Below are 27,878 nucleotides of genomic sequence, written 5' to 3'. Positions count from 1 at the left end.
AGATAGCCTTTTTTTGAACTTCATCAACTTTACAAGATTCTTGGCTAACAGCAGATGATACTCTTCTAATAGTTTGTTTCCTTTTTATTTTTATTATCATAGGCTATGGACCCCTTTTTCACATTTCTATTGGGATGGTTCTGTTTCTGAGTTAATTTTACTACTGCCTGAATTGAACCAGTCAACAAACTCGTCTCGCAGATTAGTATTTAGTACTTTTTATAGCTCTAAATTCAACTTAGTCATATACAAGTAGACACTAGTATTCTACAAAGAAGTCCACCAAAAAAGGGAAGTTTACCAGAAACGTGTGCTTTTATTCTTGTTTATTCTATGTTTCGTGATTGTAGCAGAAATGTTTTTCTATTCAATTGAAACATATTTGGAAGCTACAATTCATGTATATGAGATCCTTCCCTACAAATATTCATGAATTTCGTTAGTCATCCATCACACAGTCATAAAACCAAAATGAGACTAACGACACTTGTATCGTTCCAAAAATTGGGTAGGTGCCATAGAGAAAATGTTTAGCAAATCATGACAAAGATTTGGAGCAAAGAGCTACGAATATTGAAGCAATGCGTGTCAAATTGGAAGTTAAGAATGGTTAACGTCACTACTTATCTATTTAAAAAGAAAAAAGTATGTCCCACACTCCCATTTCAAAGTTTTGTTTTGCTCATAATAAAGTATAAACTACTCACTGCAAGAATTTTCATCTATACTTTCCTCCCCAGAAAAACTATTACCCTGCAAACTAACCAAAAGACACGTCCGTTGACTTTAATATATATATATATATATATATATATATATATATATAAATCCCTTATCCTCGGTGTGCATCTCATTTTCATAACAACTAATCCTTATTTCTGCATTGCTTATTCCTTATTGACTGTGCACACATACAATGGATTGCATGAGAATCCAAACCCCCTTGTCTCTTAAGAAGAATTGGAAATATGATGTGTTTGTGAGTTTCAGAGGCGAGACTCGCTACAACTTCACCGATCAACTTTTTTATGCTCTCCACAGATACAGCATAGTTACCTTCAGGGATGATACTAAGCTCGAGAAAGGAGGACTTATATCTGCGGGGCTTCTGGAAGCTATTGAAGCATCACAGGTCCTGATTGTTGTGTTCTCTATCAACTATGCTTCCTCCACATGGTGCTTGCAAGAACTGGCAAAGATAGCTGATTGTATTGAAATACCGGGACAGCGTGTTCTGCCTGTTTTCTATGATGTGAGTCCGACTGAGGTGAGAAGGCAAAGTGGAAATTATGAAAAAGCCTTTATGAAACATGAAGAAAGATTCAAAGATGATGCAGAGATGACGGAGCAAGTGCGAAGATGGAGGGCAGCTCTAACACAAGTAGCCAATCTCTCTGGCTGGGATATGAGGAATAAGTGAGTAAACAGTTCTATGTTTTGCTATTTACTCCTTTAAAATAAAGACATTTCAAAGATTTCATTGGACAATTATGATTGATAGACCATCTCATGGTATACATAGTTTTGTTGAACTAAGAATTTAAGTTTTCAAAACTCTATTATCATGTTCTGTCTTTTGTTTTTCACCTTTTTTACTATATATTCAGGTCACAATCTGCTAAGATTGAGGAACTCGTGAAAGCGGTAACAAGTATATTGAGTCCCAAACCATCATCAAGTCTATCTAATGATATAGTTGGGATGCAATCCCCTTTAGAAGAACTCAAAAAGATTCTAGCTTTAGGCTTGGATGATGATGTTCGTGTGGTAGGGATTTGTGGAATGGGTGGTATAGGAAAGTCAACTCTTGCCACCATTTTATATGAAGCAATCTCTCATCAATATGATGTTTCATGTTTTGTAGATGATGTAAGCGAAACATACAGACATTATGGTCCACTTGGTGTACAAAAGCAACTTCTTTGTCAAGCTTTCAAGGAAGAAGATTTTCTTATATGCAATCTTTCGTTGGCAAATAATCTTATTCAAACTAGGTTACGCCATAGGAAGGTTTTCATAGTTCTAGATAATGTTGAAAAAGGAATTCAGTTGGAGAAGTTGGCTATAAAACGAGAATGGCTAGGTCCAGGGAGTAGAATAATTATAGTTTCTAGAGATGAACATATATTGAGAGAGTATGGAGTGGATGGAGTTTATAAAGTTCAACTCTTAAATGATGAGAATGCTCTGCAATTGTTTTGTAGAAAAGCTTTCAAATGTAATCATGTTGCACAAGATTACAGACGTTTGACAACTTCTGCATTAACATATGCTAGTGGACTCCCGTTAGCAATTAGAGTGTTGGGCTCATTTTTGTTTGGGCGAAATGTGTCTGAGTGGAGTAGTGCATTAGTTAGACTAAAAGAAAAACCAACAAAAGACATTCTAGATGTGCTTAGAATCAGCTATGATGGACTTGAGGAGATGGAAAAGGAGATATTTCTTGATATTGCATGTTTCTTTCCCTCTGGGAATGGAAAATGGGATGTAGAAGATATTTTAAGTATTCGAGGATTTCAACCTGATATTGGTTTAAGAATTCTCATTGATAAGTCACTCATAACTTATAAGTGGGACGATATTATCAATATGCATGATTTGTTGAGAGATTTGGGTAGAAGTATTGTTCGAGAAAAATCGCCCAAAGAACCAAGAAAGTGGAGTAGGTTATGGAATCAAAAGGATCTAAGTGATGTCTTGCGGGAAAACAAGGTAAAATAGTTATTGAGAATATTGTTCTTGACTTTATTTTTAGAATTTAAATAATTTTCAAAGGTCTAATGTTTCAGGCAGCAAAAAACCTTGAAGCCATAGTTCTGCCAAGATTTCATCAAAATAGAGAAGAGATGTCAGAAAGGACAACACTGAGGGTTGAAGCTTTATCACAAATGAGGCACCTTCAATTACTCATCCTCCGAGAAGTGAATTTCTTAGGATGTCTTAATTTTCTTTCTAATGAGTTGGGGTATGTTGATTGGGAAGACTATCCTTTTACATGTTTGCCATCAAGCTTTCAGCCAAATAAACTCGTTAAATTAATCCTACATTATAGCAACATCAAAGAACTATGGGAGGGAATAAAGGTATGATAGATATCATTGTATTATTCATGTTTTAATTATATTTGAAAGAAAACAAGAACACAATTTTCTTATTCTTTCTCTTTTCGTTCACTTAATTGCAGGATCTCCATAATTTGACATATCTGGAACTATGTCATTCCAAAAATCTTGTAAAGATACCAAATTTATCTCAGGCCCCAAATCTTGAGTACATAAATCTTAAAGGATGTGTGAAACTTGTTCACCTTGATGCATCTATTGGTTCTCTGGAAAAGCTTCTTTATTTGAATCTAGAAAACTGTAAAAATCTTGTGAGTATTCCCAACAGCATATTTCATCTTAATTCTCTTAAATATCTACACCTATCTGGGTGTTGGAAATTACTTAAATATCAGTTGTTAGAGAAACCAAGACAAAGCAAGCAGTTGAATACAGGTCAAAGTGTGCAAAGCCATATGACAGCCTCCATATGCAAAACTTTTACAAGGCCTCTCAACTTTTTGTCTTCTAGAAGGCGCTCCAATTCAGTTGGTTTGTTGGTGCCTACTTTGTCCCGTTTCCCAGCTTTGATATATCTTGACATAAGTTTCTGTAATCTAGTTGAAATCCCTGATGCTATTGGACAGTTACGTTGTTTACAATATTTAAACATAGGGGGCAACAATTTTGTTACGCCACCTAATTGCATCAAGGAACTTCCCAAGCTAACTTGGTTGAACTTGGAGTACTGTAAGCATCTAAAGTGGTTGCCTAGTACCCTTTTGCCGATAGGAAAGAGGACTGGAGGAGCAATATATGTTTTCAACTGCCCGAATTTGAGTGACACTGAAGGTTGTCGTGTCACAGTCATTTCATGGATGATAAAAATGATTCAGGTACCAACTTCAATTCCCTTTTTCTGTATATTATGAACTTATATTGTTAAACATACCTAATTTCTACGGTGGCAGGTGGACCTGCCATACAGAATTGAAGCTGTTGTTCCAGGAACTAAAATTCCAAGCTGGTTCAGCGAGCAGAATACGGGTGATTCAGTGATCTTGGATCCATCTCTCATTGTGGGTGACAATAATTGGATTGGCATTGCTTGTTGTGTAACATTTGTTGTGCATGATACTCCAACTCAATTGCTTGAAGAAGCTGTATATCCTCCCGCTCTAATTAGTTGGGGTTTTCGTCGTAAAGGGTATGATGGGGGCATTTATCCCCAAGTTCCAATACGTCTTAAGAACGATTTGATCACAACTGAATTAGATCATATGTTTCTAATATTTTTATCCCGGGAAGCTTTCATTGATGAGTTTCCAGAAGAAGGACCATCTGATTATGGTATTGTATTGGCCAGCAGGAGTGATTATCCAGAAGAATTAGTAGAATTGAAGAGGTGTGGTTACCGTTGGGTATTTAAGGAAGATGTGGAACAATTTAACCCAACAATGATGTTTACCGCCAATTCTTCACCTCAGAGTCCCAACCACAAGTTTCTGGCAATTGAAGATCACCAATAAATAGCATTCTCTTATTGTTTAATGGTTCAGTTCTTCTACTGCCTTTTGCTTTATATTTACAAATGGGTTACTGTAATTTAAATCTATTTTAATTAAACTACTATAACATAAACATAAATCAATCAGTCAGTTTTAAAAATATTGGATTAAAATTAAATATTCAATTGAAGTTTATTCATTTGAATTTATAGTATTACTCCATTTTTAATATTTACATCTTTGATATCTAACTAAGATGCTAGTTTCACGACAAAAGAAGGATTGAAAAGCAAATTCTAAGCGCCTTATATACAAAATTGTGACTCAACTACCCTGTGTGAGTTTCTTTTAGTATTACTCATAATCCATGCAAGCGAGAAGTGAGGTCCAAGAAAGCATTCTCTTTGCAAGGAATGGTGAGACCGTCCATTGAATGATCATATCCAAATTCTTCCTCTGTTTTGGCTTAGTAACTCTCGAAACAAAGGTTGATTTAAATATGAAATTGGAATCACAAACAGCTTCATTTTCTCTCTAACATAGTCTGCGAGATAGTCTTTTTTAAACTTCATTAACTTTACAAGATTGTTGGCTAACAGTAGATGATACTCTTCTAATAGTTTGTTTCTTTTTTATTTTATTATTATAGGCTATGGATCCTTTTTCACATTTATGTTGGGATGGTTCTGTTTTGAGTTAATTTTACTACTGCCCGAATTGAATCACTCAACAAACTCGTGTCGCAAATTAGTATTTAGCACTTGTTTAGTTCTAACTTCAACTTAGTCATATACAAGAAGCTGGATGACTATAAATAAGATTGAGAATTTTTTTTTTGGTGACTAATAAGATTGAGAATTTGAATTGTAATTGTGTCAGTTATTTATAACAAATACTTGAATAATAAAATATTTTTTTTATTAAAGTTTCTATTCTCTTATATTCTCTTTTACTCTTAGTTTTCTTATTAAATATTTAGGATTAAGTTGATTTGGTTTTAATTTAAATAGTTAAATAAATTCAAGTGCTGATACAGTAACATTAGATTAGAGTGTATTCAAGCTAAGACTGTGACACTAATCTCCTTAGATAGGTAAAAACTTTTATTATTTTTTTTTTGTAAAAGTGATCCATTGATTCTATGAATTTTTTCAATAATTCATAAAATTTATAATTTTATATTACTTCGTAATATTATTACTAGCAAAAAAAATCAACTTAGTCATATATAAGTAGACACTAGTATTCTACAAAGAAATTGACCAAAAAAGAAAAAGTTTACTAGAGATTTTTTGTTCATACTTTTTTTTTTTATTTTATGTTTTGTGGTTGCAGCAGAAATGTGACAAAAAAAAAAATTGAATATGGATTTTTACAGACCGAACATGTTACCAAGCTATAATTCATATCTACTAGATCCTTTTCTAAATATTCATCAATTTCGTTAGTCACCATCACACAGTGTCATATAAGAAAAATGAGACGAAGATTTATAATAAGATTCTTATTTATTAATTTAAAAAGAAAACAAAAAATACTTAAAATAAAAGGACTTACTTAAAATTTTAATTTAGTATAGAAATTTAATTATAAATTTTTAAAGTATAAAAAATTAATTAAAAATTTAATAAAACTATAAAAAAAATAGAATAATTAAACTTTACATTTTTTTTTATAAAGACATCCTTTAGATTTGAAAGAATCATGTGATCTATATTGGTCATGTTAGAGATATTCTTGTTTGCAGCACAAGCCATAGTGGAGAAGATTCACTGTAGATAGTCAATATTGTAAATTTTTCGTCGTTCATGTGAAGAATACCAAACATGCTAAGAAGCTACAAGTCATGTATATGAGATCCTTCTCTATAATTACTCATCAATTTCGTTAGTCATCCATCAATGACATGGGACCAAGACTGCTAAGATCAAGAAACACGCACCATTTGCCATAGGGAAAATGTTTGGCAAATGAAAAGATTTGGACAAACGAATCTGTTTTTCTATTTTTAATTTACTGAAATTGATACCTACTAGTGTTCTTAAATAAAAAATATTGTCACGTCAGCTTAATAGTGAATTTTGCATAATTTTTTCATCTATTTTTTGTTCTACATATATAGTAATATTAAAATTCTTTTCCCTTATTTTCTTCCTTTAAAGTAGTTAAATGATATTCTATGAAACAAAAAAGTGAAATCTTAAAAATCTGATTTGAAGACAATTATTACAAATCACAGTAATATCTTGAGGACTTTGTGCCCACCTTCCACATATTATTTATCACTAAAGGCTTCACATGGGTGATGGAGTCAATCGAGAAAGGACAACATACGCGTATATGATTTTTTAAAAATTCTCCACAAATAATTCTCTACATGTATAAATTTGTTATTTTGATAAGAAAAATTATTCTTTTATTTTTAATTCTAAATTTGGAATTTTATCAACAAAATTAGGGAAAATACTCAAATAAAAGAATATCCATTTATAAGTCTTTATTAGAAAAATATAATAACTACTGAAAGATTGTAATTTAGAATCTCTCTATTCTTTCTTTACAAATGATAAAAAACATTAGAGTCTTTGTTTAAATTATATTTAGATTCACAAATCAATTGCTTAGTGCAATTATTACTGTTAAATAAACTCTTTAGTTGATTAATCTTCAGCGGGACAAATGCAATTCAAATTATTTTTGTAGTTGCGTTGTTATTATTCTTATCGGTAATAATAGCAATAATTGAAAGAAGCGCGTGAAGTATTGGAAGTTAATTAAGGTTGTGTCCCACTAGAGTGTTTTGTTCTTTTCATGCTGCAGTGCTACACTATCCAAATGCAAGAATTTTCAGCTAAATAATCACTATGACGCCACTATATATATATATACTCTTTATTAAACTAATCTTTATTAATCACTTACAATGGATTGCATGAGAATCCAAAGCCCCTTGTCTGTTGAGAAGAATTGGAAATATGATGTGTTTGTGAGTTTTAGAGGGGAGACTCGCTTCAATTTCACCGATCATCTTTATGCTGCTCTCCGCAGACACGGCATGGTTGCCTTCAGGGATGATACCAGGCTCGAGAAAGGAGGACCTATATCATCAGGCCTTCTGGAAGCTATTGAAGGATCACAGATTCTGATTGTTGTCTTCTCTATTAACTATGCTTCTTCCACATGGTGCTTGCGAGAACTCGCACAGATAGCTGACTGCATTAACATACCGGGACAGTGTGTTCTGCCTGTTTTCTGTGAAGTGAGTCCATCTGAGGTGAGAAAGCAAAGTGGAAATTATGAAGAAGCCTTTATGAAACATGAACAAAGATTCAAAGATGATGGTGAGATGATGGAGCAAGTGCGAAGATGGAGGGCGGCTCTAACACAAGTAGCTAATCTCTCTGGCTGGGATGTGAAGAAGGATAAGTCAGTAACCCCTTCTATGTTTTGCTATCTATTCTTCTGAACTAATTTGATCACCACTCGTAAAACTAAATCAAGACATTTCAAAGATTTTATTCAATAATTATGGTTGATTGATATGTATATTTTCTTGTGTTGTCATAAGTGATTATTTTGTGATTTTCTCTTTTTTTTTTTTTTTATTGATGTGTTTAGGTCACAATCTGCTGAGATTGAAAATATTGTGAAAATGGTAACAAGCATAGTGAGTCCCAAACCATCATCAAATCTATCTGATGATATAGTTGGGATGCATTCTCCTCTACAAGAATTAGAAAAGCTTCTTGTTTTGGACTCAGAGGATGATGTTCGAGTTGTTGGAATTTGTGGAATGGGCGGCATAGGAAAGTCAACTCTTGCCACCATTTTATATGAAGCAATCTCTCATCAATATGATGTTCCATGTTTTGTAGATGATGTAAGCGAAACATACAGACATTATGGTCCACTTGGTGTACAAAAGCAACTTCTTTGTCAAGCTTTCAAGGAAGAATATTTTCTTATATGCAATCTTTCATTGGCAAATAATAATCTGATTCAAACTAGGTTACGGCATAGAAAGGTTCTGATAGTTCTTGATAATGTTGATGAGGGGATTCAATTGGAGAAGTTGGCTATAAAACGGGAAAGGCTAGGTAGAGGGAGTAGAATAATCATAGTTTCTAGAGATGAGCATATATTGAGAGAGTATGGAGTGGATGGAGTTTATAAAGTTCCACTCTTAAATGATGAGAATGCTCTGCAATTGTTTTGTAGAAAAGCTTTCAAATGTAATCATGTTGCACAAGATTACAGACGTTTGACAAATTCTGCATTAACATATGCTAATGGACTCCCGTTAGCAATTAGAGTGTTGGGCTCATTTTTGTTTGGGCGAAATGTGTCTGAGTGGAGTAGTGCATTAGTTAGATTGAAAGAAAAACCAACAAAAGACATTCTAGATGTGCTTAGAATCAGCTATGATGGACTTGAGGAGATGGAAAAGGAGATGTTTCTTGATATTGCATGTTTCTTTCCCGCTGGGCATGAAGATTGGTATGTAGAAGATATTTTAAGTATTCGAGGATTTCAACCTGATATTGGTTTAAGAATTCTCATTGATAAGTCACTCATAACTAATGAGGGGAATACGATCTGTATGCATGATTTGTTGAGAGATCTGGGTAGGAGTATTGTTCGAGAAAAATCGCCCAAAGAGCCAAGAAAGTGGAGTAGGTTATGGAATCAAAAGGATCTAAGTGATGTCTTGCGGGAAAATAAGGTAAAATAGTTATTGAGAATATTGTTCTTGACTTCATTTTTAGAATTTAAATAATTTTTAAAGGTCTAATGTTTCAGGCAGCAGAAAACCTTGAAGCCATAGTTCTGCCAAGATTTCATCAAAATAGAGAAGAGATGTCAGAAAGGACAACACTGAGGGTTGAAGCTTTATCACAAATGAGGCACCTTAAATTACTCATCCTCAGAGAAGTGAATTTCTTAGGACGTCCTAATTTTCTTTCTAACGGGTTGGGGTATCTTGATTGGGAAGACTATTCTTTTACATGTTTGCCATCAAGCTTTCAGCCAAATAAACTCGTTAAATTAATCCTACATTATAGCAACATCAAAGAACTATGGGAGGGAATAAAGGTATGATAGATATCATTGTATTATTCATGTTTTGATTATATTTGAAAGAAAACAAGAAGACATTTTCTTATTCTTTCTCTTTTCGTTCACTTAATTAAAATGAGCTAGAATATATTTATAATAATAGCCTTCTATTTTATTGCAGGATCTCCATAATTTGACATATCTGGAACTATGTCATTCCAAAAATCTTGTAAAGATACCAAATTTATCTCAGGCCCCAAATCTTGAGTACATAAATCTTAAAGGATGTGTGAAACTTGTTCACCTTGATGCATCTATTGGTTCTCTGGAAAAGCTTCTTTATTTGAATCTAGAAAACTGTAAAAATCTTGTGAGTATTCCCAACAGCATATTTCATCTTAATTCTCTTAAATATCTACACCTATCTGGGTGTTGGAAATTACTTAAATATCAGTTGTTAGAGAAACCAAGACAAAGCAAGCAGTTGAATACAGGTCAAAGTGTGCAAAGCCATATGACAACCTCCATATGCAAAACTCTTACAAGGCCTCTCAACTTTTTGTCTTCTAGAAAGCGTGCCAATTCAGTTGGTTTGTTGGTGCCTACTTTGTCCCGTTTCCCAGCTTTGGTATATCTTGACATAAGTTTCTGTAATCTAGTTCAAATCCCTGATGCTATTGGACAGTTACGTTGTTTAAGACGTTTAAACATAGGGGGAAACAATTTTGTTACACCACCTCATTGCATCAAGGAACTTCCCAAGCTAAGGGTGTTGAACTTGGAGTACTGTAAGCATCTAAAGTGGTTGCCTAGTACACTTTTGCCGATCAGAAGAGTATATTATGGAGGAATATATGTTTTCAACTGCCCGAATTTGAGTGACACGGAAGGTTGTGGTGTGACAGTTATTTCATGGATGATAAAAATGATTCAGGTACCAACTTCAATTCCTTCTTTCTTTTCCCATTTTGCTTTTTTCTGTGTATATTATGAACTTATATTGTTAATCGTACCTAATTTCTACGGTGGCAGGTGAACCTGCAATGCTCTTTCTCCACATGCATAATTGATGCTGTTGTTCCAGGAACTAAAATTCCAAGGTGGTTCAGCAAACAGAACACGGGTGATTCAGTGAGCCTTGATCCATCTCCCATTGTGGATGACAATAATTGGATTGGCATTGCTTGTTGTGTAACATTTGTTGTGCACGATACTCCAACTCAATTGCTTGAAGAAGCCATATATCCTCCCGCTCTAATTAGTTGTGGTTTTCGTCGTAAAGGGTATGGGGGCATTTATCGCTATGTTCCAATACGTCTTAAGAAAGATTTGATCACAACTGAATTAGATCATATGTTGCTAATATTTGTATCCCGGGAAGCTTTCATTAATGAGAATACAAGTAATGCAAAAGAAGGAACATCTGATCTTCGTGGTATTGTATTGGACAGCATGGGTAATTATCCAGAAGTAGAAGTGAAGAGGTGTGGTTACCGTTGGGTATTTAAGCAAGATTTGGAACAATTTAACCCAACAATGATGTTTAGCGCCAATTCTTCAGCTCAGAGTCCCAACCACAAGTTTCTGGCAATTGAAGATCACCAATAAATAGCATTCTCTTATTATTTAATGGTTCAGTTCTTCTACTGCCTTTTCCTTTACATTTACAAATCGGTTATTGTAATTTACTAATTTAAATCTTTTTTGATTAAACTACTATAACATAAACATAAATCAATCAGTCGGTTTTAAAAATAGTCAATTCAAAATTAAATATTCAATTGAAGTTTATTCATTTGAATTTATAGTATTACTCCATTTCTAATATTTACATCTTTGATATCTAACTAAGATGCTAGTTTCACGACAAAAAAGGATAAAACAAATTCTAAGCGCCTTATATACAAAATTGTGACTCAACTACCCTGTGTGAGTTTCTTTTAGTATCACTCATAATCCATTCAAGTGAGAAGTGAGGTCCAAGAAAGCATTCTCTTCGACAAGGAATGGTGAGACCGTCCATTGAATGATCATATCCAAATTCTTCCTCTGTCTTGGCTTAGTAACTCTTGAAACAAAGGTTGATTTAAATATGAAATTGGAATCACAAACCGCTTCATTTTCTCTCTAACATACCCTTTTTTCACATTTCTGTTGGATGGTTCTATTTTGAGTTAATTTTACTACTGTCCGAATTCAACCTCTAACTTCAACTTAGTCATATATAAGGAGGTGGACGACTATAAATAAGAGTGAGAATTTGAATTGTAGAAATATGAGTTATTTGTAATAAATATTTAAGTAATAAAATATTTTTTTATTAAAATTTTTTTCTCTTGTATTCTTAATTTTCTTATTAAATATTGAGGACAAGTTGATTTGGTTTTAATTTAAGTAGTTAAATAAATCTAAGTGCTGGTACAATTATATTAAAGTGTGGCCAAAACTGTAACGCTAATCTCCTTAGATAGATAAAAACTTTTATTCCTACAATTTTGTTGTAAAAGAGATCCATTAATTCTATGAATTTTTTCCATAATTCATGAAATTTATAATTTTATAATATTATTTCGTAATATTATTACTAGCAAAAAAAATTAACTTAGTCATATACAAGTAGACACTAGTATTCTACAAAGAAATTGACCCAAAAAAAAAAAGTTTACTAGAGATTTTTTGTTCATACCTTTTTTATTTTATGTTTTGTGATTGTAGCATAAATATGACCAAAAAGATAAATTGAATATGGACTTTTATAGACCGAACATGTTACCAAGCTATAATTCATGTCTATGAGATCCTATCAATTTCGTTAGTTACCATCACACAGTGATAGAAGTTCTTGATGAAAAAGCCAAAGCAAAAAATCATCCAAATAGTCTAATAAAGAGAATTTATTTCCTTATCAATAGAGAATGGCAACTCCAATTCAGCCATACATATAGGGAAGGGAACCGTGTGGCTGACTGCTTAGCTAAGCTAAGTACAAAAAGAGAACCTGGTTATCATTTTGTGGATCTGCCTTTTGGTATCCTTAGAATGATTGTTGATGATGATACTAGAAGGGTTATTTTACCCCGCATAGTTACAGTGTAGTCTCTTTTGCTTCTTGGACTTCATGTCCCGTTTAAAGTACCAAAAAAAAAAAATATAAAGAAAATGAGACGAAGATTTATAATTCGATTCTTATTTGTTAATTTAAAAAGAAAGCAAAAAATACTTAAAAAGGACTTACTTAAAAAATTTATAGTATAAAAATTTAATTATAAATTTTTAAAGTATAAAAATTTAATTAAAAAATTAATAAAATTATAAAAATAATAGAATGATTAACTTTACATTTTTTTTATAAAGACATCCTTGAGATTTGAGAGGATCATGTGATCCATATTGGTCACGTTAGAGATATTTTTGTTTGCAGCACAAGGAATAGTGGAGAAGACTGAGTGTATATAGTGATTATAGTCAATGGTGACCACATTTTTTGCAAACAATGTTGTAAATTTTTCGTCGTTTCTGTGGAGAATACCGAAATCCCAAAAATGCTAAGAAGCTACAAGTCATGTATATGAGATCCTTCCCTATAATTACTCATCAATTTCGTTAGTCATCCATCAATGACAGTCATGAGAGGAAAGTGGGACTAAGATCAAGAAACACGCACCATTTGCCATAGAGAAAATGTTTGGCAAATGAAAAGATTTGGACAAACGAATCTGTTTATCTATTTTTTAATATACTGAAATTGATACCTACTAGTGTTCTAAAATCAAAAGTATTGTCACATCAGCTTAATAGTGAATTTTGCATAATTTTTTTATCTATTTTTTGCTCTACATATATAGTAATATTAATATTCTTTTCTATTTATTTTCTTCCTTTTAAAATAGTTAAATGATATGCTATGAGCCAATGAGTAATAGCTCAAATGGCATAGTCTCCCCTTACTTAATTAAGAGGTTGCGGGTTCGAGTCTCCTATCTTTGGTAAAAAAAAAAAATGATATGCTATGAAAAAAAAAGTAAAATCTTAAAAATCTGATTTAAAGACAATTATTACAAATAACACTTATATAAATAAGTATCTTGAATGTAACACCCTACCACACAAAGCTTTACGCTTAAGTCGTAAAACAGAGGTGATGTGGTATTACGACCTCTAAAATAAAATAAGTACATATAATAGCAGAAGAGTTATAATATACTAGGAGCCTTGAAGGATAGGGGAAATAAAAATCGCGAGATAAAAGCGCAACGCTCAAGGAACGAGTTAACTTGCATGCTAAGAAAATCGTAACTGTCAAACATAAGATAACAGAAGTAGGAATAGAGTGCCAAAGATACAAAATAACAAGCTCCTAACTCAGCCTGCGAAGTCAAGACTGGCCGGAGAATATTTACACATATATACATACATATCCAAAACCCAAAAGTACATACACACAATCCTGCCTCTCCATAAACCTCTAAGAGGATAAAAAAGGACAAGTTATAAGGAGAGAAAGCTAAGTACATATATATACATCACTGTAGAATAAAACTATACAACAACACTATCCAGTAACCCCCCCGCTTTAAGAGTCCAGACGCCTAACGAGATGGCTCCCGACCTGCATCTGAAAAACAACAACATAGTATGGAATGAGAACCGGAGGTTCTCAGTATGGTAAAGGTGCCACACACATAATATATAAGGTCCTGGGAATGCCAGAGGCAATCCTAGAACGCCGACACTCAGATTGTAGAGCTTAAAGTATTAAACAGAAGCCATAAAAGGTGGTTTCCTAAAAATATTTAATCCTAACTTAACTTAACCTTAAATCTAAGTCCTATACTGCCATTCCTCCATACCTCCAATTCCATCATGCATTTTCACAGACAAATAAACAGATAAAGGCAAACACAAGAAAGTTACAACTACTGCAGGTAACAAATACACATTTAGCATGGCAAATACAGATAGGCACACCCAATTAGAGCACAAGCAAGTAATTCAAGTAATATGCATATGATGCATGCCTGTCCTATGGCTGATGAGGCTCATCTGTCGGTTATCCAGCCAATCCGACAAGTCTGAATTGTCCTTAGACTGTCCCCCGACGTGCATCCCCAAGAGTCTATGCATAGATTTTTCTCAAATAATCAATATTGCTCAATGGGGGTAACATTCCCGGGAATTTATATAGTGCCCGGTCACACTTACGTCGTAGGGTCAACAGAGTATCGAGTTTTCAACCAAATATAAACTTCAACCAAATATATTCATCAACAAATTACTAAACATTAAACATACACCTGCATTCCAACTTATCCTATGGCCGTCTAGCCTAAGTTCTCACAGAACATTATATATTAAATGCAAGAAACCTAAACCATACCTTAGCCGATTTCCACGTAACGACCAAAGCTATTTATTCAAAACCAAGACAGCCCCTCAAAACTCAACTAATCCGCTTCCTCCAAGTTTTAGTATTCACAATTTCAAGCTCCAATTATTTATTTTCAACCTAATACACATTCATAATACATATATACCCAATTTAATACTCAAAGCTCAAATTTAATGAAATTAAAATAGAATTATCGTATCCTCACCTTACCCAAGCTTCACATAAGTAAGAGTGAACGTTTCTCTCAAGCTAATTGGATCCTAAAACATCAGAAATCAAAGAAATTCAATATTCCCACTTAAAATTCGAAAATTGGGGGAAGATGAAGCTGAGAGTGATTAAACAAGTTACCTATGAAATTGTTCCGATAGAAATGTAGAGCTCGACGCGGTGAACGCGTGGCCGCAAACGGTGCGGCGATTGGAGCTCGGACGGAGAAGTTACAGGGATCGGAAATTTACGTTAGGTTACGGGATATTTCTCGTTTCTCTTCTCCCTGGAAGCTGAAAGCTTCGTTGCTGCAGTAATGAGGGAGAAGACAAAGCTGGGTTCATTTAATAGGGCTGGTCCGGTTGAACCGACAGCCCGGTTCGGGTCCGATTCAGCCGGTTCGGTCCTTTCGGTCCATTCTTGGACCGTTTTCTTCAAAATTAGTGTCAAAATTCTCGTTTCGATGAGCTCTACCCTATTTTGATATAATATTCGCATTTATAATCCTTCTTATTAAAAAATAATTTATTAACTAATTATCTACTAATTTAACCGGGTTTACATCCTACCCACCTAATAAAGAATTTTGCCCTCAAAATTCAAATATAGTTACTTGAAAAGAGATGTGGATAGTCCTTTCGCATATCTGATTCGAGTTCCCAGGTATGTTCCTCGATACCATCTCGTCTCCAAGCTACTTTTACCAATGATACTTCCCTTCCTCGTAATCGTTTAACACTGGTGTCATCAATCCTCACCGGAATTACTGGGAGTGTTAGATCTTCTCTCACTTGGATTGGTTCTGGTTCTAGAACATGACTTGCATCAGGAGTATACTTCCGAAGCTGTGATACATGAAATACATCGTGCAAATTCGAAAGGTATGGCGGTAAGGCAATTCTATAAGCCACTGGTCCAATTCTCTTCAGAATCTCAAACGGTCCAATATAACAGGGATTCAGTTTCTTGGTCTTAATAGCTCTTCCCACTCCAGTGGTTGGTGTTACTTTCAGAAAAACATGTTCTCCTTCCTCAAATTCCAAAGGCTTTCGCCTCTGATCAGCATAACTTTTCTGGCGGCTCTGGGCTATAAGCATTCGATTACGAATCTTCTTTATCTGCTCAGTTGTTTCAGCTATCATCTCAGGCCCTAATAAACTCTTTTCTCCAGTTTCATACCAACACAACGGAGACTGACATTTCCTGCCATACAGAGCCTCATATGGAGCCATTCCGATGCTCGCATGATAGCTATTATTATAAGCAAACTCTACTAATGGCATATACCGGTCCCAGCTTACCGGCTGGTCCAAAACACAAGCCCTTAGCATATCCTCCAAGGTCTGAATAGTTCTTTCTGACTGACCATCTGTCTGAGGGTGATACGCAGTACTCAAGCTTAACTGAGTCCCAAATGCACGCTGAAAAGCTCCCCAGAACCTTGATGTAAAACGGGGATCTCTATCAGATATAATAGTAGAGGGCACACCATGTAACCTGACAATCTCTTTGATATACATTCGAGCCAATTCCTCCATTGTGCAACTTATTCGGATAGGAAGAAAGTGAGCTGATTTTGTTAGTCGATCTACAACCACCCAAATAGCGTCATAACCTGATCGGGTTCTAGGCAACCCTATCACAAAATCCATTGCGATACTCTCCCATTTCCATTGTGGAATCTCTAAAGGCTGAAGGGTCCCTGATGGTCTCTGATGCTCAATCTTAACCTTCTGACACGTTAAACATTTAGATACATGCAATGCCACATCATTCTTCATACCTGGCCACCAGAACATCGCTTTCAGATCTTGATACATTTTAGTGCTCCCTGGGTGAATTGAAAACCCGCTCTTGTGAGCTTCCTTCAAGATACTTTGTCGTAGGTCTCCAACATCAGGCACAATAATCCGGTTCTTGAACCTCCATAAACCATCATGACCTTCTGACATTCTCCACTGTTTTCCCTGTTCAACTGCTGGTAATACCTTACGTAACGCTTCACTATCTTGATGAGCCTTCAGAAATTCTGATTTAAAATCACTAGAAATTTGCAACTGACTCAAACACAGGATTCCAGATTCTTCTCTAACTCCCAAATTCAAACCTTGGAATGCCTTCAGTAACTCTTCCTCCCGTAGCATCATCCAAGCTGCATATAAAGACTTCCGACTCAAAGCGTCCGCTACAACATTCGCTTTTCCTGGATGATAATTCAATTCAAAATCATAATCTTTCAGAAGTTCCATCCATCTCCTCTGACGCATATTCAATTCTTTCTGCTCAAAAAGATACTTCAAACTCTTATGGTATGAGAAAACATGAAACTTAACACCATAGAGATAGTGCCTCCAAATCTTTAAAGCAAACACAACAGCAGCAAGTTCTAAATCATGTGTCGGGTAGTTTATCTCATGCGGCCTTAACTGCCGTGAGGCGTATGCTACAACATTCTGGTGCTGCATCAGAACAAACCCTAACCCTTTCAGAGATGCATCACAATACACTTCAAACGGTTCACTTGGTTCAGGTAATACCAATACAGGTGCAGTAGTCAACCTGTGCTTCAATGCCTGGAAACTCTCTTTACATTCCGGAGTCCAGATAAAAGGTGTATCCTTCCTAGTCAACTTAGTTAAAGGTAAGGCGTGCTGTGAAAATCCCTTAATGAATCTGCGATAATACCCTGCCAAACCTAAGAAACTCCTGATCTCTGTCACTGAAGTTGGTCGCTCCCAATTCATCACTGCTTCTACCTTAGCAGGATCCACAGCTATCCCCTGCTTACTCACCACGTGGCCGAGAAACTTCACTTCACTCTTCCAGAACTCACATTTAGATAACTTAGCATATAACTTCCTATCTCTCAGAATTTGAAGCACAATCCGCAAGTGATCAGCATGTTCCTCTTCAGTCTTAGAATAAACAAGAATGTCATCAATGAAGACAATAACAAACTTGTCCAGATACGGTCAAAAAATCTTGTTCATATAATCCATAAATACTGTCGGGGCATTAGTTAACCCAAAAGACATCACTGTATACTCATAATGACCATAACGGGTCCTGAAAGCAGTTTTCGGAATATCCTCGTCTCTAACCCTTATCTGATGATATCCGGATCGCAGGTCAATCTTAGAAAACACACTGGCACCCTGTAGCTGATCCATTAGATCATCGATTCTAGGCAACGGATATTTATTCTTCACAGTGATCTTATTCAATTGCCGATAATCGACACACAGCCGCATACTCCCATCCTTCTTCTTTACCAGTAACACTGGCGCTCCCCACGGAGAAACACTTGGTCGGATAAAATGCTTACCCAACAGATCTTCCAGCTGAGCTTTCAGTTTAGCCATTTCTAAAGGCGACATCCTATAAGGAGTAATTGAAATTGGACCGGATCCAGGTACCAACTCAATTGCAAATTCAACCTCTCGGTTAGGTGGGAATTCATTAATATCATCCGGAAACACATCTGGAAATTCACATACAACCGGAATTTGCTCTAAACTCTGATCATCACCTGATACTTCCGCAGTTAATAACATAATACCCTGACATTCAGTTCCAGAACAGTTTACTATCATAGAATTCAAATAGTAACTATTCACCACAACTGGTGCTTCTGACCCTTCCGGCATAAACTGTACTGACTTTTCAGAACAATCAAGTAAAACATGATTCTTGGATAACCAATCCAATCCCAAAATGAGATCAAGACCAGTCATAGGCAAACAAATCAAATCATGCACAAATTCACGTTGTTGCACTCGAAAAGGAACTTGTGGACATTCTATCCTAGTCACCATAGCTTCATGAGTAGCATTATATACTTTCAAATCATAACTTAAAACCACCATTCTCAATCCTAATTCATTGGCCTTTTCAAATGCAATAAATGAATGAGACACTCCTGAATCAAATAAAGCATTTAAGATTTTACCAGCCATTTCACAATTACCTCTAATCAGTGTCTCAGATCCCTCAGCACCAATGGTAGAAGTGGTGTATACTCTCCCCGGCTGCTGCACCCTACCAGTCTCATACTTCTTCTTCTCAGGGCAATTACTGGCTATATGCCCGGGCTGTCCACAGGAATAGCACACTCCAAGTCCTAATCTACACGGAACTCCAGGATGATATTTTCCACACTTCTGACAATTCAGATCCTGCTGTGGCTGCTTCCCAAACCTTTTTCCTTGATTCGCAGTAATATTCGGCCTTCTATAATTACCCTGACCCTGAGTCTGCTGCGGAACAAAGCCTCCACGCTTGAAATTCCTACCTCTCGGAGCAAAGTTCCTCCCTGAAGGCCTCTGAAAAGGCACCCTCAAACTTCCTTTCTCTGCTGCCGCCTTCCTCACACAATCCTCAGCAACCCTACTCTTATTCACCAATTCAGAAAACACCCTGATCTCCATTGGGGCAACGAAGCTCAGAATATCGCTCCGAAGACCTCCCTCATATTTAATACACTTCCATTCAGCAAAATCTTCAGGCGCACCTTGACAGATATAAGAAAAGCGATATAACTCCTCAAATTTACTGGTATACTCAGCAACAGTCATTTGTCCCTGCTTTAACTGCATTAATTCAAGTTCCTTGGCATTTCTAGCTGAATTAGGAAAGTATTTCTTATAGAACTCTGTCCGGAAAACCTCCCAAGGAATCGCAGCACCATCAGGCTGCAGGATACGTCGTGTTCCCTGCCACCAATACTGAGCTTCACCTTGCAACTGATAAGTTCCAAATTCAACCCATTGCTCTTCAGGAACTTGTTGTGCCTGTAATGCCCTTTCCATAGCCTGAATCCAATTATCTGCATCAGTGGGATTTGAGGTTCCCCTAAAAGTCGGAGGGCGAACTTTCAGAAATGTAGCAAGTGTCATAGGACCGTTCTCATCATTATTGTTCCCATGATTACCCTGATTTATCTGATTACCCAGTGCCTCAGCTGTTGCCTGCATAGCTGCAGCCATATTTCCCAAGGCAGCCATAAAGTCTACTGGATCAGTCCCTGTGGGTACAGGAGTAACGGTGCCTGTCCTACCTCTACCTCACCCGCGACCGCGTCCGCGAGTCGACATCTGGTCCCTATACACACCAAACAAGTGATATTAAGTTGATCAGTCTCAATATCGCAGGTCTAATGCTTTAAGTTCCAAATGCATGCTCACAAACGTTTATGCCATATATATCAATCAGATATCCTAATAGCACATAAACACATATACAGAGAATGCACAGAAGCACAATCAGTCCGTCTTTCAGGCTCTATAGGAACGAACTGCTCTGATACCATTAATGTAACACCCTACCACACAAAGCTTTACGCTTAAGTCGTAAAACAGAGGTGATGTGGTATTACGACCTCTAAAATAAAATAAGTACATATAATAGCAGAAGAGTTATAATATACTAGGAGCCTTGAAGGATAGGGGAAATAAAAATCGCGAGATAAAAGCGCAACGCTCAAGGAACGAGTTAACTTGCATGCTAAGAAAACCGTAACTGTCAAACATAAGATAACAGAAGTAGGAATAGAGTGCCAAAGATACAAAATAACAAGCTCCTAACTCAGCCTGCGAAGTCAAGACTGGCCGGAGAATATTTACACATATATACATACATATCCAAAACCCAAAAGTACATACACACAATCCTGCCTCTCCATAAACCTCTAAGAGGATAAAAAAGGACAAGTTATAAGGAGAGAAAGCTAAGTACATATATATACATCACTGTACAACAAAACTATACAACAACACTATCCAGTAACCCCTCCGCTTTAAGAGTCCAGACGCCTAACGAGATGGCTCCCGACCTGCATCTGAAAAACAACAACATAGTATGGAATGAGAACCGGAGGTTCTCAGTATGGTAAAGGTGCCACACACATAATATATAAGGTCCTGGGAATGCCAGAGGCAATCCTAGAACGCCGACACTCAGATTGTAGAGCTTAAAGTATTAAACAGAAGCCATAAAAGGTGGTTTCCTAAAAATATTTAATCCTAACTTAACTTAACCTTAAATCTAAGTCCTATACTGCCATTCCTCCATACCTCCAATTCCATCATGCATTTTCACAGACAAATAAACAGATAAAGGCAAACACAAGAAAGTTACAACTACTGCAGGTAACAAATACACATTTAGCATGGCAAATACAGATAGGCACACCCAATTAGAGCACAAGCAAGTAATTCAAGTAATATGCATATGATGCATGCCTGTCCTATGGCTGATGAGGCTCATCTGTCGGTTATCCAGCCAATCCGACAAGTCTGAATTGTCCTTAGACTGTCCCCCGACGTGCATCCCCAAGAGTCTATGCATAGATTTTTCTCAAATAATCAATATTGCTCAATGGGGGTAACATTCCCGGGAATTTATATAGTGTCCGGTCACACTTACGTCGTAGGGTCAACAGAGTATCGAGTTTTCAACCTGGTACACGTGGTGGCAAGCCACGACACTTAATCCAGGGAATCTCGTATCTCAGATTATTCAAATTCATAAGCCATATAAATAATTCAATTATAATTCCTCAACATCCGCATCATTCTCAATTGCATCTCATTCATCATCATACATTAAACATATTCAATCCTTATCCTTCATTATCACACCTCCCATTCCGTCCATCAATAGTTTCAATTCAAAACATAATTCATTCTTTTCTAAGAATCAAACTTCAAACTTAAAACATACTCACTTTCTTAATAACTCAAAATCAAACCATATAACATTTAAATCTAAATCTCTTTTAAATAATCATTTAAACAAAATCTCTAATTTTTTATAAAATTTCGGCAGCATCTCCTCTAAAACTCGGATTTTGCCACCCTTTTCGGGTCCAAACCTGCTTTCTTTTCAATTCAACATACCCTTCCTCGTCATCATAACAGTTACCACAATAAATCTACTTCAGATTAACAATTATATTCATACAATATTCAAATCCAACAACCAAAATTCAACTAAGGATCATAGTTCACTAACCCTAGGCTTCTAACACATAATATCTCAAATCAATAATTCACCAAATCATTAGCACTAAACCAACCATGTTCATCAACAATAACATTCACCATCCAAGATTAATAACTAATTATCCAATAAACTTCAACCAAATATATTCATCAACAAATTACTAAACATTAAACATACACCTGCATTCCAACTTATCCTATGGCCGTCTAGCCTAAGTTCTCACAGAACATTATATATTAAATGCAAGAAACCTAAACCATACCTTAGCCGATTTCCACGTAACGACCAAAGCTATTTATTCAAAACCAAGACAGCCCCTCAAAACTCAACTAATCCGCTTCCTCCAAGTTTCAGTATTCACAATTTCAAGCTCCAATTATTTATTTTCAACCTAATACACATTCATAATACATATATACCCAATTTAATACTCAAAGCTCAAATTTAATGAAATTAAAATAGAATTATCGTATCCTCACCTTACCCAAGCTTCACATAAGTAAGAGTGAACGTTTCTCTCAAGCTAATTGGATCCTAAAACATCAGAAATCAAAGAAATTCAATATTCCCACTTAAAATTCGAAAATTGGGGGAAGATAAAGCTGAGAGTGATTAAACAAGTTACCTATGAAATTGTTCCGATAGAAATGTAGAGCTCGACGCGGTGAACGCGTGGCCGCAAACGGTGCGGCGATTGGAGCTCGGACGGAGAAATTACGGGGATCGGAAATTTACGTTAGGGTTACGGGATATTTCTCGTTTCTCTTTTCCCTGGAAGCTGAAAGCTTCGTTGCTGCAGTAATGAAGGAGAAGACAAAGCTGGGTTCATTTAATAGGGCTGGTCCGGTTGAACCGACAGCCCGGTTCGGGTTTGGTTCAGCCGGTTCGGTCCTTTCGGTCCATTCTTGAACCGTTTTCTTCAAAATTAGTGTCAAAATTCTCGTTTCGATGAGCTCTACCCTATTTTGATATAATATTCGCATTTATAATCCTTCTTATTAAAAAATAATTTATTAACTAATTATCTACTAATTTAACCGGGGTTTACATTGAAGGCTTTGTTGACAACGACGGTGAAACTAGAAAGAAGACAAGAAACGTATTTTGAGATGAAAGTGAATTTGAGAATTTTATTTTTTCTGTTACACGAAGAATAAATTTATATTTTTATCATTGTTTACACCTTTTTTTTATCAGTTTTCATTTGATGACCGAGAAGTTTTAGATGGCTTCATACCACTTCTTTATTATTTTTTTTAATTTTTTATCCTGATCCAAACAATGAAAATTTTAATTTTTCATTCATTTTTCATACCTACATTTTTTTTTCTACTCAATTTTCTTTAAACCAAATAATGTGTAAGGACGACTTCACATGGGTGATGGGGTCAATTGAGAAAGGACAACATACGCGTACATGATTTTTTAAAAAATCTCCACAAAGAATTCTCCGCAGGTATAAATTTGTTATTTTGATAAGAAAAATTATTCTTTTATTTTTAATTCTAAATTTGGAATTTTATCAACAAAATTAGGGAAAATACTCAAATAAAAGAATATCCATTTATAAGTCTTTATTAGAAAAAATACAATAACAACTGAAAGATTGTAATTTAGAATCTCTCTATTCTTTCTTTACAAATGATAATTGTCGAAACATTAGTCTTTGCTTAAACTATATTTAGATTCAAAAATCAATTGTTTAGTGCAATTATTACTGTTAAATAAACTCTTTAGTTGATTAATCTTCAGCGAGACAAATGCAATTCAAATTATTTTTGTAGTTGCATTGTTATTATTCTTAATGATAATACTAGAAAAAGAAAAATAGTCGAAACTTATTTTATTTAACATTTATTACCACAAATCTAATTCTCAAAAATTAAAAAATTTTCAATTATAGTCGCAATACTAATAAAAATAATATTTAGAAATAAAAAATAGCTCACAATAAAATGTTTAACTATGAGTACATGCATTTTAATGATTAAAAAATATAATAATATTAACATATTATATTATATTTTAATTTAAACTACAACATAGTTAGAATATTGCTGTGTAATCTCACTAGAAAAAAAGATAGTAAAATTCTACAAATAATTTAACCAAAATAAATTTTATTTTAATTTATATAATATATATGTCTACTAAATAATTATTTATATATATGAAAAAAATGTTCATATATATTGTCCCCACATCAAATGAGTTTACATCTAGTGGAAAATTAGCAATAACTAGAATGAGATCCTATAGCGAAGTTGGTTCCTATAATCAATGAATAATTTAAATTAGAAATAAAAATGATGTCTAAAATAAGTATTTTTTTTTAATATTATCTGTTTTATTTGTTGTAATGGGCGTTGAGATTCAGTATTTTTTGTTAGAACAAATGTCTTGGTAACATTGTATTGTTGAGAACTTTATTTAAGATTAAAATCATTTACATTGACTTCAAATATAAGTGAGGTTACAAAAATTTTTCAATTGGGGTAGTGCTTCAAGGTCATTACTTTTCTGGAGTGCCATTAGATTTGAAACAGTTGTATCTAATACTTTTTTGTTTCGCCATCAAATAGTACAAAAGTTGTTGTACCACTTTGATTAGAAACCTTTAATTGAATTTTGAACTTAAAATAAGTATTGAGTTAGTAACTAATAATTTGATAGATGAGATTATGAAAAACATAAAGAGTTACCATATTGTTGGATATTATGGTGTTTGATTACATGTGCTACAAGCGTAGTTATCTCTTTTTTCATATGCTTTCTTTTTACACTTTTTACATTCAACATATATTTATCTCTATTGAGTAAGTTTGAGATGGTGTGTAGTTCGGACATAAATTTTTTGTGCTAAATTTGATATTATTTGAAGGAATACTAATAAGAGACTTGTATAAGTAGTTCAAATAGTATGGAATTTGAATATTTGTAACGTAAAATTTATTATTATTAATAATATTATTATGACATTTGTAATATGAATGTTTATTACATTGAATGAGTTATTTTGTCACGGCCCAAAATGAACCATGACCGACGCTCAAGGAAACAGTTCCATAGCAAGCCTATCAGACTCAAATATAAATTAAATAAGAAAATTACAAATATTTTTAAATAAATTTACAGTTTCTAAAATGAATAATTACATATTTTTAATAAAAGGTAAAATAAGTAAATATAGATGAATCCTGCCTGTGACATATGGAGCATATGACGTCTAAGAACTCAACAAAAATGAAGTACCAATTGCAGATCATTACTCTTGAATAGAAGGCTCACACATTCAAGTATTTGTTCCTGAAAAAGATTTTTTTTAAAAAAAAGGGTGAGTTTTGCAACTCAGTGACTAGACAATACATCTATAATCCACATGAGACCATATAAACATTATCATAAAAATAATTTTAGTTAGAAAATAATAATTTATACGAATATGTGAATCAATAAGGGAGTTCTCATACAGAAATCAAATCAAATAATCCACACTTGGGCGGCTCCACCTCTAAGGGTAGCCCTTTCCTCTCGTGTGTTCTAACAGAATAACAGATCTAACGTGTGGCCTACACGTTAGGCTAGCAACACCCCTACTAGCTGGAGTCTGAGTTAGATGCATCTAAGTTAACGTCATAACCGCCGTTAACTACGGTTTTCTAATACGAGCCTCCCAAACCAATTCAAAACATATAGTTTCAAATACAATAAATCCTTGATCTTTCAAATATATAAGATATCGAATCAAATCAAATCATATTATATTTTCTCATCAGAAATCTTTCCAATCCTACTTTTTCAATCATAAGAAATTTCAAATATATTTCACAACCTTTAAAGTGAGTACTAACAAATACTTCAATGCTTTAAAAATAGATTTTCAATTAAAATCAAACATTTTAGAATAATACAAAACTTCTTCAAAAATATATATAGTCTCATGTATAGTTCCGAAAGTATAAACTTCATAAAAACGAATTATTTAATTCTAAAAAATCAATTATTCTAATCCATTTAAAATCATTCAAGGCAGATATAGTGAGTATAATTCAAAAATCATAATTGATATATATCAAAATAATTATAGATGCATAATCAAAAAATTATAAATGTAAAGCCTACTCACAACATGGTCCTAAGGAACCGAAGAGGCCGAACTCAGGTGCCAAATTAAAAGGGTACGAAAGAGCGCGAAACTTGAACTGGGACAGTGCAGCAACTTCAATTCTTACGATAGCAACAATGGCCACGACACCAGCCAAAGGCAGTAGATTCAAATCGAATGAAAGACAAATACAAATATAGTTCTGAAAATCCAAAACAGAATAGAGGCCAAAAATAAATCAGAATAAGAGCAAGACAGAGAAATGAAATGGCGGCAGAGATAAGGTGAAATTGGAACAGATCAAGGGAAGAAACTAGACCAGAACAGTGGCAAGACAGTGTTGCCGGCAAGTTTGGAAGTTGTAGCATGTTTTCCGGCAACAGTAAGAGCTACACTGGTGAAGCAAAACAGTAGTGCCATTAGATCTTCTCCTCCAGCAGTGACATCAGTAACTCCGACGAAAACAGGGAGGCCAAGGGTTAGCCACGGTGGAGCAAGTTAGGGGATGAAGTAGCTCTAGTGCACCAGCGGTGAGTTCCAACGACGGCAACAGCAGAAACCTCCATCGTCACCTCCTCTCACGACTGCCACCCTCCTTCCTTCCATCTTGTAGCTCTCTCACCCTCTCTTCGTACTCTGCGCTTTCCGTTGCAACGACAAGGTCTCCCTCCAACGGCGATTTCTTCGGCGGCAACGACGGCAAGGCGGCGCGACAGCAAGCTGAATGCAGCTGCGCGAGACGGGTGCGGTGGCGGCGCGATGGCAAGTTGGATACGGTGAGGCACGACACCGGTGCAGTAACCCTCTCCCTCCTCTTCTTCTTTCTCTCCTCCTCTCCTTCACTCTCTCGATCTCCATCTTTCTTTTTTTTTTTCTTTTCTCAGCTCGTGGGTGTGTGCTGTGAGGAAGAGGGTGTGGGGGAGTGTGTGTGCGGCTGTGAGAAGTGAGTGAGTATGTTAGAAGAGGGTTAGGGTTTGGTTTGAAAAAAAGGGAAATAAGGGTATTGTAGGGATTTTACATTCTACCCTACTTATAAAAATTTTCGCCCTCGAAAATTGATATGATCTGCAAAACTTTACATGGTTTTAGCACTTTACCGAACATGAGAAATGTGTATAACGAGGTGCAAAAGTTACAAGATAGGATCCTGATAAAACGATGTCGTTGGCATATCCCTACTCTCGTTCTCTTGACAACTCAGATATACATAGCCTTCTTCACGTCGTTCGTCAATCTTTTCTAAATACAATCTTGGTTCTGTAGTACATATGCATGGTAGCAACCAGTCTTATGTCAAGTGTTTGAATTACAACTTTTCGAACTTCAGCATCGATTAGCTGTGTCCTAAAGAACTAACGTATCGCTTGCTACATCTGGGAATCGCACGTGACATTGAAATAATCACGAGTTTGCTTAAAAAGATTCAAAACTTAGGCAGAAAAGAGCAAACATCACAGATGGTGTTCGCAAGAATTCGGGGAGATGCGTAGGATCGCAACTAAACAAGGATATACAAAAACAGTGAAGCATGCCAAAAAGAGAATCAATTGCATCTTAACAAGGAA

General features: G+C 35.1%; 2 protein-coding genes and 1 long non-coding RNA gene across 4 annotated transcripts; 2 read left to right on the top strand and 1 right to left on the bottom strand.

Moving 5' to 3' along the window:
- Positions 1–720: 720 nt before the first annotated feature.
- LOC112736980 (disease resistance protein RUN1) lies at positions 721–4,709 on the top strand. The gene is made up of 5 exons (XM_025786667.3): positions 721–1,416; positions 1,608–2,712; positions 2,790–3,083; positions 3,185–3,937; positions 4,013–4,709. The coding sequence occupies exons 1-5, from the start codon at positions 917–919 to the stop codon at positions 4,568–4,570; spliced, it is 3,210 nt and encodes a 1,069-aa protein (XP_025642452.1). The 5' UTR covers positions 721–916; the 3' UTR covers positions 4,571–4,709.
- A 2,176-nt stretch (positions 4,710–6,885) lies between these two features.
- Positions 6,886–11,362, top strand: LOC112736979 (disease resistance protein RPV1). Of its 2 annotated transcripts, none has more exons than XM_025786665.3 (5): positions 6,886–7,975; positions 8,168–9,272; positions 9,350–9,643; positions 9,789–10,541; positions 10,640–11,362. In XM_025786665.3, exons 1-5 carry the CDS (start codon positions 7,473–7,475, stop codon positions 11,213–11,215), a joined length of 3,231 nt encoding a protein of 1,076 aa, XP_025642450.1. In that variant the 5' UTR covers positions 6,886–7,472; the 3' UTR covers positions 11,216–11,362. The 2 variants fall into 2 exon arrangements, with proteins under 2 accessions (XP_025642450.1, XP_025642451.1); XM_025786666.3 differs by having other exon boundaries at positions 7,355–7,975; positions 10,692–11,362.
- Positions 11,363–20,753: 9,391 nt separating this feature from the next.
- On the bottom strand, positions 20,754–23,014 carry LOC140177830 (uncharacterized). Its single transcript, XR_011869316.1, has 4 exons — positions 22,834–23,014; positions 22,693–22,742; positions 22,471–22,599; positions 20,754–21,042 (listed from the first exon to the last, which is right to left on the bottom strand). It is a non-coding gene; the product is annotated as an uncharacterized lncRNA (long non-coding RNA).
- Between the last annotated feature and the right edge of the window lie 4,864 nt (positions 23,015–27,878).

This window comes from Arachis hypogaea, chromosome 13, assembly GCF_003086295.3.
Source record: "Arachis hypogaea cultivar Tifrunner chromosome 13, arahy.Tifrunner.gnm2.J5K5, whole genome shotgun sequence".
NCBI lineage: Eukaryota > Viridiplantae > Streptophyta > Magnoliopsida > Fabales > Fabaceae > Arachis > Arachis hypogaea.
This window is presented reverse-complemented; position numbering and strand designations above follow the sequence as displayed.